At 38.3% G+C, this 13715-nt stretch overlaps 1 protein-coding gene across 4 annotated transcripts in view; it reads left to right on the plus strand.

Annotated features, from left to right (window-relative positions):
- The window catches only part of LOC145992070 (coronin-2B-like), a 165045-nt gene that overhangs the window by 101582 nt on the left and 49748 nt on the right, over window positions 1-13715 (plus strand). For 3 of the 4 annotated variants that reach the window (XM_083128256.1, XM_083128287.1, XM_083128267.1), the window contains exons 2-3: window positions 11426-11509; window positions 12895-13092. In XM_083128256.1, the coding sequence (XP_082984382.1) occupies window positions 11456-11509; window positions 12895-13092 (252 nt within the window). In that variant the 5' untranslated portion in view covers window positions 11426-11455. The remainder of the gene's footprint in view (window positions 1-11425; window positions 11510-12894; window positions 13093-13715) is intronic. The other variant, XM_083128278.1, reaches the window with a different exon arrangement.

Here is a 13715-nt window from a genome sequence, read left to right on the forward strand (position 1 = left end):
GTTATTGTATTTTGTTATTAACTTTTACACAATCGTTTACAGTTAGTGTTAAATTTTACTCTTAAAGTTTATATTCTGTGACCTCTCACAAAGAAAATATAAGTTTTGGAAGCTGTGGATCCATTTATTCTTTGGATTAAATGGTAAATAACCTGATTTCTCTATTATTCACTAAACTTATCCCCCCCTCCCCGCATTAGTCCGGATTGACGAGGTTTTACTGTATGTCTGAATTTTCATTTTTTGAGACTACATGCAATTCAGTTCCAGTATATTTTTTCCGTAACAAATTCTGAAACATGCTTAGGTTATGAAGAAAATATTATTGTAATTTAAGAATATGTGACCATCCAAATCATAAAATATATATATTTTTTCAAAATCCTTTCAAGTAATGTAATGAAATGATTGTTTATTTGATTATACAATTAGTGCAAAATGTTTACAAAACCCTCCTTTATTTACGGTCATGATTTCAGTGTTTCTGCAGACCTTCTCTGTCGTGCTGTTTTAGAGACAACTCATTTTTTCCATGAGGAAGCATGTCGTCAGCAAAGCGCCGAATTGCAAGGGAAGCCACAACGTAATGGGAGAGCTTGTTATCTACAGAAGGTTCCCCCAACTGGTTGAATGTTCCCCCTAACGATACCAAACAAATTCCCACTTCTTTCGCGGGTGGGGGAGATAGTGTTTGTGGATGAAGCAGGAAAGCAACATAATTTGTGATGTTCTCCTCCCTCCACGCACACACTCGTAGGAGTTGGAGCTGCGATTACGCACAGTTAATCTCCTGCGCAGATTATTTTGAAATCTGGAGTATTCACTGAAAACAAACACCAGTAGCTCTCAACTTTCTTGAGACCGTGGACCGGTACTTTTTTTAAAAGTCGATCAGATGCCACGACGAAATGTATTGTACGCGTAGTTGCAACCATTGATGACTCCACAAGTCCATACGCTTCAAGCATATATATTGGAGAAGTTTTATATTGCATATAAAAGTTTAGAAGTTTTAGATCTTGTTTTGCTCAGTCCAGGTGATGATGACAAGGTCAAGAACATTTATATAATAATAATAATTATTATTATTTCGAAAAAAGTTTATAATATTTATTATTGTATAATAACATTTATAACCATGGTAATAATACTTATTATTTTTCAGTTATTCAACTTTTATCATTTGCACTACCCCCCCCCCCCCCGGAACAATTTCTGGCGACGCCCATGTGGCATGTGCACAGATTCTGAACAGTGACGATCCAATATATATATCTTATCTGTAATATTTTCTACTATGAGAATAAACGTGTAGAAAATGTCTGCTGTTAAAATGATTTTTCCCAAACAGCCTAGAAATATAACTTTATTGAAACCGTGCCGGCCACCCGAAACAGCCACCGGGTTCAGAGCATTGCCTTTTCTGAAGGAACTGCAAGCAAGAGGCATTTCCCGGAGGCAAAGAAATTCACGTCTTTTTAAATAGCGCTGCTCAAAATTCAAGGTCAAGGTGCGTGAAAGTGGCGACGTAATCTCTCGCCTCGCGGGGCATTGCGTGCGATCAAGTGGGTGGGTGTGGCCAGGTTTTTTTTTGGACATTAGCATCGGCAGCTAAAAAGTTACTTGAGAGACGGTTGGAGAACGTAGTGAATATTGCGAGAAGGCACGTTTTAATTGTGTAAAATGTGCATTTCGATTAGAAGCTCGTGTAATTACAAAATATTTCTTACATTCGAGGCCTCTTCTGGTGTTACCATGATCTTGTGACGGTCGTGTGAACCAACGCCACCAAAGCGTCGTCGCCTTGTAATAAAGGGGTCCCGGGTTCGATACCCGGTGGAGGCATATAGTGGTTAGGATCCCACTTTAAACTGTATGTCCAGTCCCGATTAGCCTTACTGTGCACAAAGTAGACTTGGAACATCAAATCAAATCAATCGATCGTATTTCTTCCGTGAGGCTTCGCAACTCCGTCATCCAATGTCTTCGTTCGTCCGTTTTACGGATTCTCAGCACATTCTTTAAATGTTAACACTTGTGGCCGCGGTGGCTCAGTCGGTAACGCGTCTGACTACCATGCTAAAGGTCCCGGGTTCGATCCCCGGCCGGTTCAAATCCGGGAACTTTTCTAACGGTGGTAGCGGCCCCGGCGCCTACCCAGCGTCGAATAACATGGGTACCTGGGGGAAACCCTGGGGGGTAAAGGCGGTCAGGGGCGTGATGCTGATCACATCACCCCCACTCACGACCGGATCAAGAGAGTGTGGGGCGTTACCCCCACACCCCCTATATGCCTTCATGGCGTGGTGCTAAGCACAGGGGAACACTTTACCTTTACCTTTTTGTATGTCGAACCTTCATTTGGTAATTATTTCCTTAATTTCAGAAACCATTCTTACTCAAATAAGTTACTGAGCTTCAAAAAGTAAATATTGATCTGCACATACGGATTATCCGGATATCCAAATTAACCTGATATTCGTATATCCATATTATCCATTGCATCAGAAACGGATATCGGATAATTTGAAATTCTGCCCTGTGCTGATGCTGTGGTAACCAAATACCTGTTGTAATAATAATAATAATAATAATTACAAAATAAAATTTGCAATTTCGAAGTATTATAAATCTTATTAGAACCCGAAAGTTTCGTGATCCCTTCACACACACACACACACACACGCACACGCACGCACACGCACGCACGCAGGCACTTATACTCCCTATAATAATCATAATTATAATCTTTATTCATCCGTTGACCCATTTTTTATGGGTATCGATATCGTCAGCTTTGTATATTTGACATTTGTATCCAATCTAATTTACAATTGATTAATGTCATATAGAGCTCTGTCTGTGAGGTATGAATTTTTTATTTAAAGGAGTTATTTCTTTAAAATCCTCCATTGAAACTTTGTATCACTTGTCATCGAAGGCCGATGCCTGCGTTTACATGCTGTGTCATCGCGCCATATTGCCGGTATCCTGTTTACATATGTGTCATTGTGGGCGGGGCACGACCTTGCCGTCTTCTGTCGCGACACTGTTCGGTAGCTGTTCTGCTCCTGCCGTGGGAGGCGCTGGTTGTCCCACGCGCGGGAGTTGTCTTGTCAAGATGGCGTGGGAATTAGATGCTATCCAAGTGGAAGGGTTGTGTTTATCGCTGGAACTAGTGTCTTGACAATTGGAGCTGTAGTATTTTGTATGTTTGCGTGGGTGTAAACGACTTTGTTTAGTGGTTTATTGCGGCGTAACGGCCAATTGGACGCGATTTTCTTCTGTTCAACAGAAGACTCGTGCTTGCTTGCGCTTGCGATAATCATAGCACCGTAGGATTTTTTTTTAACCTAGAAGGGTTTACTGTTTATATTCTTTTCTTGGTGACTCTTACAGTGGCTACCCAATTTTTTTATAAGGGGAACTTGGTCACAAAAGGGGAAGGAATTGTAGCTTCATTTTTTAGCATTCCTAATTTTTTCCATTTTTATCATGTAGCTGACTTTTTTTAAAAGGAAAGCTGAACCAAAAGAGATGGTTATACCCCCCCCCCACCACCATTAGCGGGGGCAAGGGGTCCCCCCAAATTTTTAGGTCTCCAAGCGATTCTGCGCTCAGAATTTTCAACATCAATGACGTACTTTTTAGGTCGTCTGCCTGTTCTGGAAATAAATTGCTTTTTTTTTGTATGGGTTATATTCTTCTGTGCTTTCATAAGCCCTTTTTTGCCCTTTTCACTTCGTATAGAGCAATTTCATGATGCGAACTTATTTTCCAGATTTCAGTATGAAAATTTTATTTCAATGTTACATTTTCTAGACGGATACATTTTTTTTTAAATGTTTCTTTCCGTTTTTTAGTACTTTTAATTTTAGGGCCCTTTTTGAAAATTATCCTTTTCTTCTTTCGTTGTTCTGTTGCTTTTTTATTCTTCATCCTTCTTTTAGTACCCATGTTAGCAGGGACGCCAACATTTCAATAACATTGGGTGGGTTCAAACATTTGAGTTATAAGTTCGCCAAAAAATCTCATAAATCCTCGGGTACCACGCAGGGTTGTTAAAGGTCCAGGAATCCATAAATTCTAATGGGTTCTATTGGGTTCTGCTGTTGGACCGGAACCTTTTTCCTCGCACAATTTGAATTCGGTCCAAGTTGCGTATTGTTACATTGAAAAAGGGTTCCTGGACCGTATTTAAATTGTTCCTGAAGAAAGTTCCTGGACCGGATTGAAATTCATTCTGGAAAAAGCTACAGCTACTCTTCCAAAATGTAGTTTCGCTACAGCTGCCAAAAAATAGCTCGCTACGCTACTCGTGTGTGCTACTCGCTACTTTTCCGCTGCTTCTGCATAAAGAAACTCAAAACCCTATGGATATTCCAAAGAAGCCCCTAGCATGACAGTTGTACTTACTGGAAAATAGATTAACTTATTTATAATCATGATTCTCATCATTCGATAATTTTGATAGCAGTGTTACTTTAATTACTTATTTTTACTATAGTGTTTGATAATATCGTACCTTTTGTAAGCGACACATCAATTCAATTTTGATATATGAATATTGCAATTAGGATGATACCAAAATTAATGATTACAACTATACACAAATAAAATTTGGTAGGATTATTTACATTTCTTATATCAACACATTTTCCTTGAGAATAAATGTTGAGTTGGTGGTTCAGAACCAGTTTCGATGAGCTTATCTGTGCATAAAGTGGACTCAAAATAAAATCTAGAAAAGATGCCTGAAGGATGGGATCCTCCTCCATTCCCCACACTGCTCATTATTCTTCCTCATTCTCACAATTAGCCAAAAATGGCAGAAAGCGACTCTAGATAAGAGAATTACTAAATAAAACATTCATCCTCATTGTGATGATTAGCAAGCGAAACAGAAATATATTGAGGAAACTAACTTGTAAATTCGAGTGATCTAAACACATTGTAATTTGAAAATTTGTGAACAAATATTATGACGAAAATAATTGTAATTCCAGAAAGTTCATGTCTATCGTTCTTGTAACAATAATGTATTGCTGGTGAGATCCTATATCCTGAAAATGGTTAACGTACTGAGTCATTGATTGCTGGCACTATTGCTATGTCATTCTAGTGGAAAATGGATCGCTCGTTTTTGCACTGCAAGTTTTGTGTTACACATTAATTAATGACACTTTGCTGCCTCTTACACCATGGATATCAACACGATATGTTCCGGGGGTGGCGCAAACGAGGTATTTTTTTTTTTCAGGGGTGCCGCAAACAAGGCATGTTGCTTCCCAAAATAGAGATGCAGCTAAAAAAAACAGCTGTTTGCCGGAATATATTCATATTATAATTATTCTGGTACTAATAAAATAAATTACGTGGATATCTATAATCTGCGATATCAAGGTATTTATAATCTAGATTATCTGTATTTCTATGTAATAGACGTCTTTATGAACCTCCTGCAAAAGTAAGCGTTATTGTCAATTTTGCTTTACGCTCTTGTCACATTCAAAATATTTCGCCCCAAAATGCTGAGAAGAAATTTAACTGTAGCGAAATTTCGCTACCACTACAGGAATTTTGTAGCTTCGCTACCGTTACAGCTACGGATTTTGTAGGTAGCTACAAGTAGCGCTCTACTTCCGACCACTGCAAGTGGATAATTAATTGTTTATCGTCAGGTCCGTATTCGATCCAAATTCCGTATTGTTTCATTTCAATACGAAACTTGGATCCTATTTAAACTGATTCGGCCAAAAAAAAAGGGGGGGGTTCCTGGACCGTACTTAAATTGGTTGGGCAAAAAGGTTCCCGCACCGTATTTAAATTCATTTAGAAAAAAGGTTCCTGGACCGAATTAAGATGCTTTACAGATAAAACGGTTCTTTACGGTCCAGAACCCATTTACACTTGCTGATTTTCTCTCCTGGACCGGAATTGAATTTATTTAAAATCCCTAGACCTTAACAACCCTGGTACCACGGGTCCACTTAACTTGGCGCCACTGCATGTTAGCATTTTTTCCTCTTTGCTGTTTTTTTCAGGTGATTTTATCTTTTTCAGTTGTAATGACTTCGTTTACTGCCCCGTGTCTTGACAGTGGGTATTTCCCCATAAGAATTACAAAGGAAAAATATACATTTTTACTGCGATAGCAATTTAGTTGTAATGTGATAAAGTGCATATTTGGTAGCTAAATAATTTGAGAGTTGTGTTGGTTTGAATTGCATTTTTTCCATTGCAAAATAATACTCGGTGGCCTTTCGCAACAACACGGCAAAACAACAAAGGTACACTGTTCTTTGTGTTTTAAGCGGTTCCGCTCCCTAAGCATACTGATTAAATGGCACGCTGCTCGTTTCAAAGTGTCTTTTGCGACACACTGAACCAAAAAGCCATTGTCGCCCTCCTCAGTCTGTTAATTAGTGTCGTCTAATTGAAGCAGGGCTGCTGATTCTCTCTAATTGGACCCACGATTAATGAAACACGCATTGACGTGCTTCATTGTTGTCGCAAATGTTCTGTTACCAGCATTAGTGTATTTTATAAAAAGCTTTACTAAAACTCATGGCGCCCGTCAAGTTTTCGTGTTTGTGTTGTTTTGCGAATAATAGAGTTGGTACCGAGCGAGATTAGACAAAACTTAACATAGTGTCATCTTGCCACCAGATGGTAATATTGTAGATGCATTATTAAAACAAATGCAGAGGTTTTTGCACTACAAATAACGCAAATCAGACAACGATCCCCATTGTGTATCTCAATAAGTTATCTGCACTTTAATTTGAATTTTGTTATTTACCGTCGCTTTTCCGGTCATGAGAACCGTCAACGTCGTACTGACCACACGTCACCCCGTAACTGTTTGAATGATCTCCCACCTTGAGTAAGATCAGGTGAGAGTGAAGCCGACAATCGATAGGTAGACACGGGCCCTGGATTGGATGACCCGTTGCGCCACGGGTTATTAATTATTATTTCATCCACTTTTGGCTATTCGCAAAGATGAGGATGAGTGATGATATCATGAAATTGATGGGCACTACACACCCCATGCTCAGGCCACAGAGATCGATGGTGCGGTTAGCGTTGCCAAAATGCCGTTCTTCACCTTTATTCGGTGCCCAACTGTTTGTATCATCGTGAAGGGGAAAACGTACACAGCGAAAGCGAAAAAATCAAATCAAAGAAAGCAAGCGTCACGTATGACATAATCTTTGGATTAAACGATAATGTGTGACGCAGTTTGCCACCACTTTGAACAGGCACTGCATTATAATGACCATTATGGTCAGTAGCACCGACTTGAAATAAAGTGGAGAGGATAAGTTGGACATAAACATATATATGCGCGCACGCACCATTATTCCCCCCTCCCCGCAATCTGTTCCTTTGCTAACTAGTGTTCAGATCCCCCCCCCAAATGCATACGTAAATATTTGTCAAATGTTAGGAATATATGCCGGAAAATGTGGATTTTATGTTCTACTTGGTTAATCACATTCATCTGAGAATAACTTCTCACAAGAATCAGGTTCTATAAATTCCAAGACCCACGGACATCGGAAGTGAAATTAAGCGACGGGGAAAGTCTGTGCAATATATTTAAGTAATCCAGTAGGAAGTCTGCGTAAAGCAGCGCGTAATGTCTTTGAGACTCCCTGGCAGTTGTCGGCCAGATACGATCGAAGTTCTTTCCCTTCCTTCATTATTGTTACAACCAAGACGGAGACTGTTTTTCCCAGCCGCACTGATAGTTATCAAATGAAACGAAAAGTTGGAAGTTTCCTTGTTCTAGTCTCTGAGATTGTGCAGTTGGCATCAGCTAAATCAGACATGTATGTTGACCATCTATCAAGTCAAAATTCCGAGGGCTAATTTCTATTGTTGATAAAGTGCATTATTAATATTATTATTAGTAGTAGTAGAAGTAGTAGTGGTGGTAGAAGTAGTATTACGGTAGGACTTGGCGTACGCTGGATTTTTGCGGTGGCGGGTGGAATTGTGAAGGTGGAGAGTAGGAGAAGGGATAAACAATAAAACATTTCGTATTTTTGGAGCTTTTCACTCTTAAGACAAAAATTGTGGTTCGGGGTTATTTTAAGGTAGTTTTTTCCGAGTTCTTTACTGTTTTTTTTAATCTCAAAATTTCGGGAATAGCTGGAACCAGGGTTCAAAATGGAAATTTTTACGAAACCGAACGCTTTACTTTCGTTAACCTGGTGCTGTCTTTTTTTTACTCTGGTTACTACAGCAGCGAATTAAACTACTGAAATGACGTGCTGTATTAAAATTAAATATAGTTAATATTAAAATATTTACATAAACATCAAATAATGCAAAATGCATTGGACATGGCAAATTTTCTCCTTTTTAAAATATAAACAGAGGGAAATTGTGTGTAATGAGCTCGCTAGATATACACTGAATGGAATGCCATTTATTCTTAACCGTTTTTGTAGAGAAGAAAGATTGGACGAACTAGAAAATTAGCGATAGTGACAAAACATGCGTTTCTATGAAATAAGGGGTCACTGGGGATGTTGCCCTGCTCGTGAAGTGGAAATTACTAGCTGGAGGGATGTTTAGTCGAGCCTTGGGTCTAGCTGCTTATGTTTTAACATGGTGGCAGTGAGACAGTAGGAGGGATGTTTGCAAAAATGTTGCTATCTGGGGGATACCACCCCCGTTTCCCCTCCCCCCTCACTGATGGTATTGACACCAAAGCAGTTTTTCAATAATCTAGATGAGGCCGGGATTGAAACACACATGTGCAAAATCCTGACGAGACGAGACCGGGAGTCCTAAAGTTTCGGTTATATTACTTGTTATGCTCTATTTCTCTTCTGGGGAGAGTAACCTGCCTTGACTAGACCTGTTACTTATTTTCGTTATTTCCCCAGGCAAAATAATTAGCATAACACTTAAAAAAACTAACAAAAACGGCTCAATCGAATTAAAATACATAGAATAACTACCATATTCTTAACCATGGATATTAGGGAAAACTCGTTCTTTTAACTTGAATGATAGATCAGACGTTCAGTTTAAAAATATATAAAAATACTATTTATTTCATTGATTAAATATGTACAAAGAATTACATATGAAATAACCCCCACATAAGAAATGACAGGATCCTCTTTAATTGAAACACTGTAATATATATATATATTATATATGAGAGGTTCGTGCGCTGGCCTAGACCAGCAGTACTAGTTATAAAATGTATCTAGCTTGTCACCATACATGACATGTTTCTCTAATTCCCTCCCTTTCTTGATTATAATGAAAGTTGCCACGCAAAAATAGACTAAACTTGAATGAAATTACAACAATTAATTATGCGCTGTTCTTGAAAAAATATAAAAACAAAACTGATACGATTCCTATTCCACCCTGACACAGTCCCTTTAATCCCAGATTAAATAAAAACCGGACACCTTGACAGTGTTGAATCTACAAATTGAAACTAATATTTTTGCGCAACAAAGTACTTGGCTTGTTACCAACGGATAGACATATACTTGTAATTAAACGCGTCCCTTAATCCCCTCGGATTCTCTAAGAATAATACGAAAACCGAAAACTAAGCGTTAACTTTTCACCAAACGAATAAAGAAAAATTGCGTGGACTTATCGATGTACGTATTTCGATGTAAGAAAATGGTTGATCCGTGACCGCTAGCCAATTGACTAGCCCCGCCGCTCTACCGGCACCGATAGAACCTTCCAAAGGGTTGCATCCTAAATGCGAACAGCGCCTGAATCGTCCTAATTGCGAGCACATGAAACTGAGAAGTATTTCCACATCCTAATTGCGAACACACAGAACTGAAAACCTGTTTTTCAAAACTTCTAAGGGTAAGACACGAGAATTCTGGCCTTGGCCAGCACCAAAGGAAGAGAGACTTTGAAGACCCAAACACTTTTTTTTTTTATGGAATGGAATGTTCAAAGGCTATGCTACCCAGTTTTTTTTTATATAATACCATACATGCAGACTTGGGATGTACGAATTTAGAAGTAAATGTTGTACCTCTAGTCTTTGCGATTGTTTCGATTAATCTTGAGAGGAAATATCAGAGTGGAACCCTGAAATGGTGAACATTGACTTCGAGGCTGCTCCTATTTCTGCTTTAAAAGAGGTTTTAACCACGATTAACATTCACGGTTCTTTTTTCCGTTTTACACAAAGTCTTTGGAGGAAAGTTCAAGAAATTGGCATGACAACATCTTACAAAGAAGATGAAGAAATAAGGAGGAGCATCCGTATGTGTGCGTCTTTAGTTTTTCTAAAACTAGCAGATCATGAAGAAAGATGGCTTCATATTTACGAGCAAGCTCCTCGTAATGAAAACCTCGTGAAGTTCTTAGTCTATTTTGTGGACCGGTTTCTCAAATATCCCTTACTGCCAAACGATATGTGGAACTGTTTCAACAGGACCCACAGGTCACTGAGTCTCTTTTAAAAAGAGTTAAAAAGGTCTCGGGAAGTGTGAGAGAAAGTTGTAGGTCACGAGGCAGAAAAATGTGTTCGCAATTAGGACGCACCCCTTCTAGTATATTCCTGTTCAGGCAGGAAGTGTTCGCAATTAGGACGACACCTTCCAAAGGTCTCCCCTCGTGCCCAAGAAACCCCCCGTTACTCAATCGGTTCCCTTATATAGGCGATTCGGGGGGGGGGGGGGAAACAGTAAACGGAACTTTTTTCAACCACCCTCAGGTTGAAAAGACAAGATTTTAAAACTAACAGCTTTCTGCCGGCTGGCTTTCACCGTCACGTAGGCCAGCCCTAGTAAGAGGTTACATTGGAAACTGCATAAAAAAGAAGTATAGCTGTCACTAAATAAAGTAATATTAAACATACATAAAAAATAATAAGAAGAAAGGATCTTGTAGTGATTCTATCATTACATACTTTACTATACTACCTATTAGGAAGGCCATGCACATATTTTGATTATCAAGTTGCAAGGTTTATCAGTACCAAATGTATGAATGTTCGGCATATATGTATACATTGATGATGAAAGTTTTTTGGTGGTTCGTAGCATGGTAATGAGACATTGAACAGACAAAAGACATTAGTTATTGCGGAAACTTGTGTGGCCGCCAAACATTTCCTCTTAGCAGATGAGTTTCATTCGCACAGTTTATTATTTAGCTAGAATAATTTGTTTTGTAATGCATGTAAGTTGATTGATTTAATTTTTTTGGGTGCATCGACGTTTTAGGCCATTTTGCACTCTATAGTGCATGAAAGTATGGTGTATTTTAATGGGTTTTTTTTAAAGACACCTTATTGTTTTATGGTATTTATTTATTTATTTTATTTACATGTAATTTGAGTTTTGCTTGTTATTTTTATTTCCATGTGTAAAAGCACTTTTTATTTATTGGAATGTTTGTATTTTGATTTCAGTTGTAGCATTTGCAAAAACCACTTCATTCAATGGTGCTGAAAACGGGTATCATGACAAACCTCCAAGTAACGGCACAATCTCAGGTAAACAAGTATTATTATCATCATCTGTTTATTGCAAGAGTTGAGATCTGCAGAAGAACTCTCTACTATAAGGCAATTCTAGATTGAATGAAACAATAATCATATAATTAGATAGAATACATATTTTATTTTCGACATGCTAAAATATATATTTGAAATTGTAACATTTTTGTAATGTATTATAAATATACATGCATGGCGTTACCCCCACACCCCCTATACGCCTTCATGGCGTGGTGCTATGCACAGGGGAACACTTTACTTTTTTTTTTTTTTATGCATACATACATATGAACAGTCTGTAGTTTCATGCAGGCCTACTTATTTTCTTTATTGTTGCATGTGGAATATATTTGTCTGGTTTTGGTTCCAATATAGTTCGTTTTTTTAATTGTGGATGATCAACTATATTTAGTGATATCAGTGAACCGAAACACCCTACACAAATCTACAAAAGAATCAGAAAAATTGATGAGGATGAACGATAAATAGGTGAAAGAATGAATACAATGAAGCAGCCATGTCCAGGATAGGATTCGATCCTAGAATATTTCATTGTAAGATTGGTCACTGTTATTCAAGCAGCTCATGACCCCAAGGAAGACTTGGATGTGTCATGATCACTGCTGACAGAACACATTACATGGCATATTTTTATGTATGTCCCATATCAACACAAAAGCTATACCCAGTCTTGCATATATACATGATGAATCAGAATACCCAAGTGAATTGGAATACAACCAAGAATTGTTGTCACGGTCTTCATTTACTATGAAATTAATTCAGTTTGTGACTGTCATTAAAATTTACAATTTTCATCTTTATATTGTGGTAAATTGATAAAACCTTACCAAATATAAAATTTTTGGTGAAAATTTTTGACAAAATAAGCATGTACAGTAGAACCTTGATTTTACGTTTTTCAGAGGACCACACCGAAAAAACCTAAAATGCAGGAAAACAAAATTGAGGAAAATTTTATAACAGTTTGCTATGTTTGGACCTTGAAAATGAGTGTAAAATGTAAAATCAGAGAACATAAAATTGGGGTTTCACTGTACTTAAGAAATATTAATTTACATAAAACAATTTGGAGAATGCGTTTTTAGATAAACAAAATTTTGTATTTATGCTCTAGTTATCATTTCAGAATTTGTACATTCAATTACACATTATATCTCAATACAAGAATGTATTTATTTACCTAAAAAAAATTCTAGTGCTATGTATTTTAATGAATCCAATTGGGATAGAGAATTATCACCCTCCCCCACCTTCCCATACTTTTTGTCTTCATTGCTGGAGTTGGAAGCTTATGTTTGGATTTGATGCTTATGAAGTTTAAATATACTGTAAGCTTATGTTTGCTTGTTTTCTTCCAGCTGTCGTTCCGAGGAGTGCGGAGTTCAAAATTCCGTCATGTGTATGGCAACCCTGCAAAGAAGGAAAAATGTTACGAAAACATTAAAATAACAAAAAATGCACATGACTCGAATTTTTGTGCAGTCAACCCAAAGTTTGTTGCTATTGTGACAGAAGTAGCTGGAGGGGGAGCGTTTATGGTTCTACCTATTGACAGGGTAAGTTTTAGTCTTCTCTTCCAATATATAATTTGTACGAGGGTCATTCGGAAAGTAACCGCCGTTGTGGCGTCGCGGTAGTATTAGTTGGGAGAGCGCAATCTGTGATTAAGTAAGCTTCCAGTTATGCTAGTGAGAGCATCCGTAGTGCCGCGCGTGTACTGGTTATAACTTCACAAAATGTGTGCTGCCATCGAAAATCCCGCCAAATGCGAGGTACGCAGAGTGATAAGATTTATTTGGGCAAAAAATCTGTAAGCTGCAGACATTCATCGTGAACGTGGTACGACAATCACTTCTGAAGTTTACTGTAACCGTTTGCAGAAACTGAGAAGAGTCATCCAGAACAAACGTCGCTGTCTGCTGACATCTGGAGTTGTGTTCGTGCATGACAACGCTCGCCTTCACACTGCTAGGCGAACACAAGACCTTTTGTGCCAATTCAAATGGGACGTTTTTTATCATCTCCCATACAGCCTGGACTTGGCTCCTTCTGATTTTCATCTGTTCACTCACAGGAAGTGGCTTGGGGCACAGCACTTCGCTGACGATGAGAATCTTCAAAATGCTGTGACAGGTTGGTTGAGTTTCCAGGCGGCCGAGTTTTATGCAGTTATTTCTTT

This window comes from Lepisma saccharinum, chromosome 1 (genome assembly GCF_977018435.1).
Source record: "Lepisma saccharinum chromosome 1, izLepSacc3.1, whole genome shotgun sequence".
NCBI lineage: Eukaryota > Metazoa > Arthropoda > Insecta > Zygentoma > Lepismatidae > Lepisma > Lepisma saccharinum.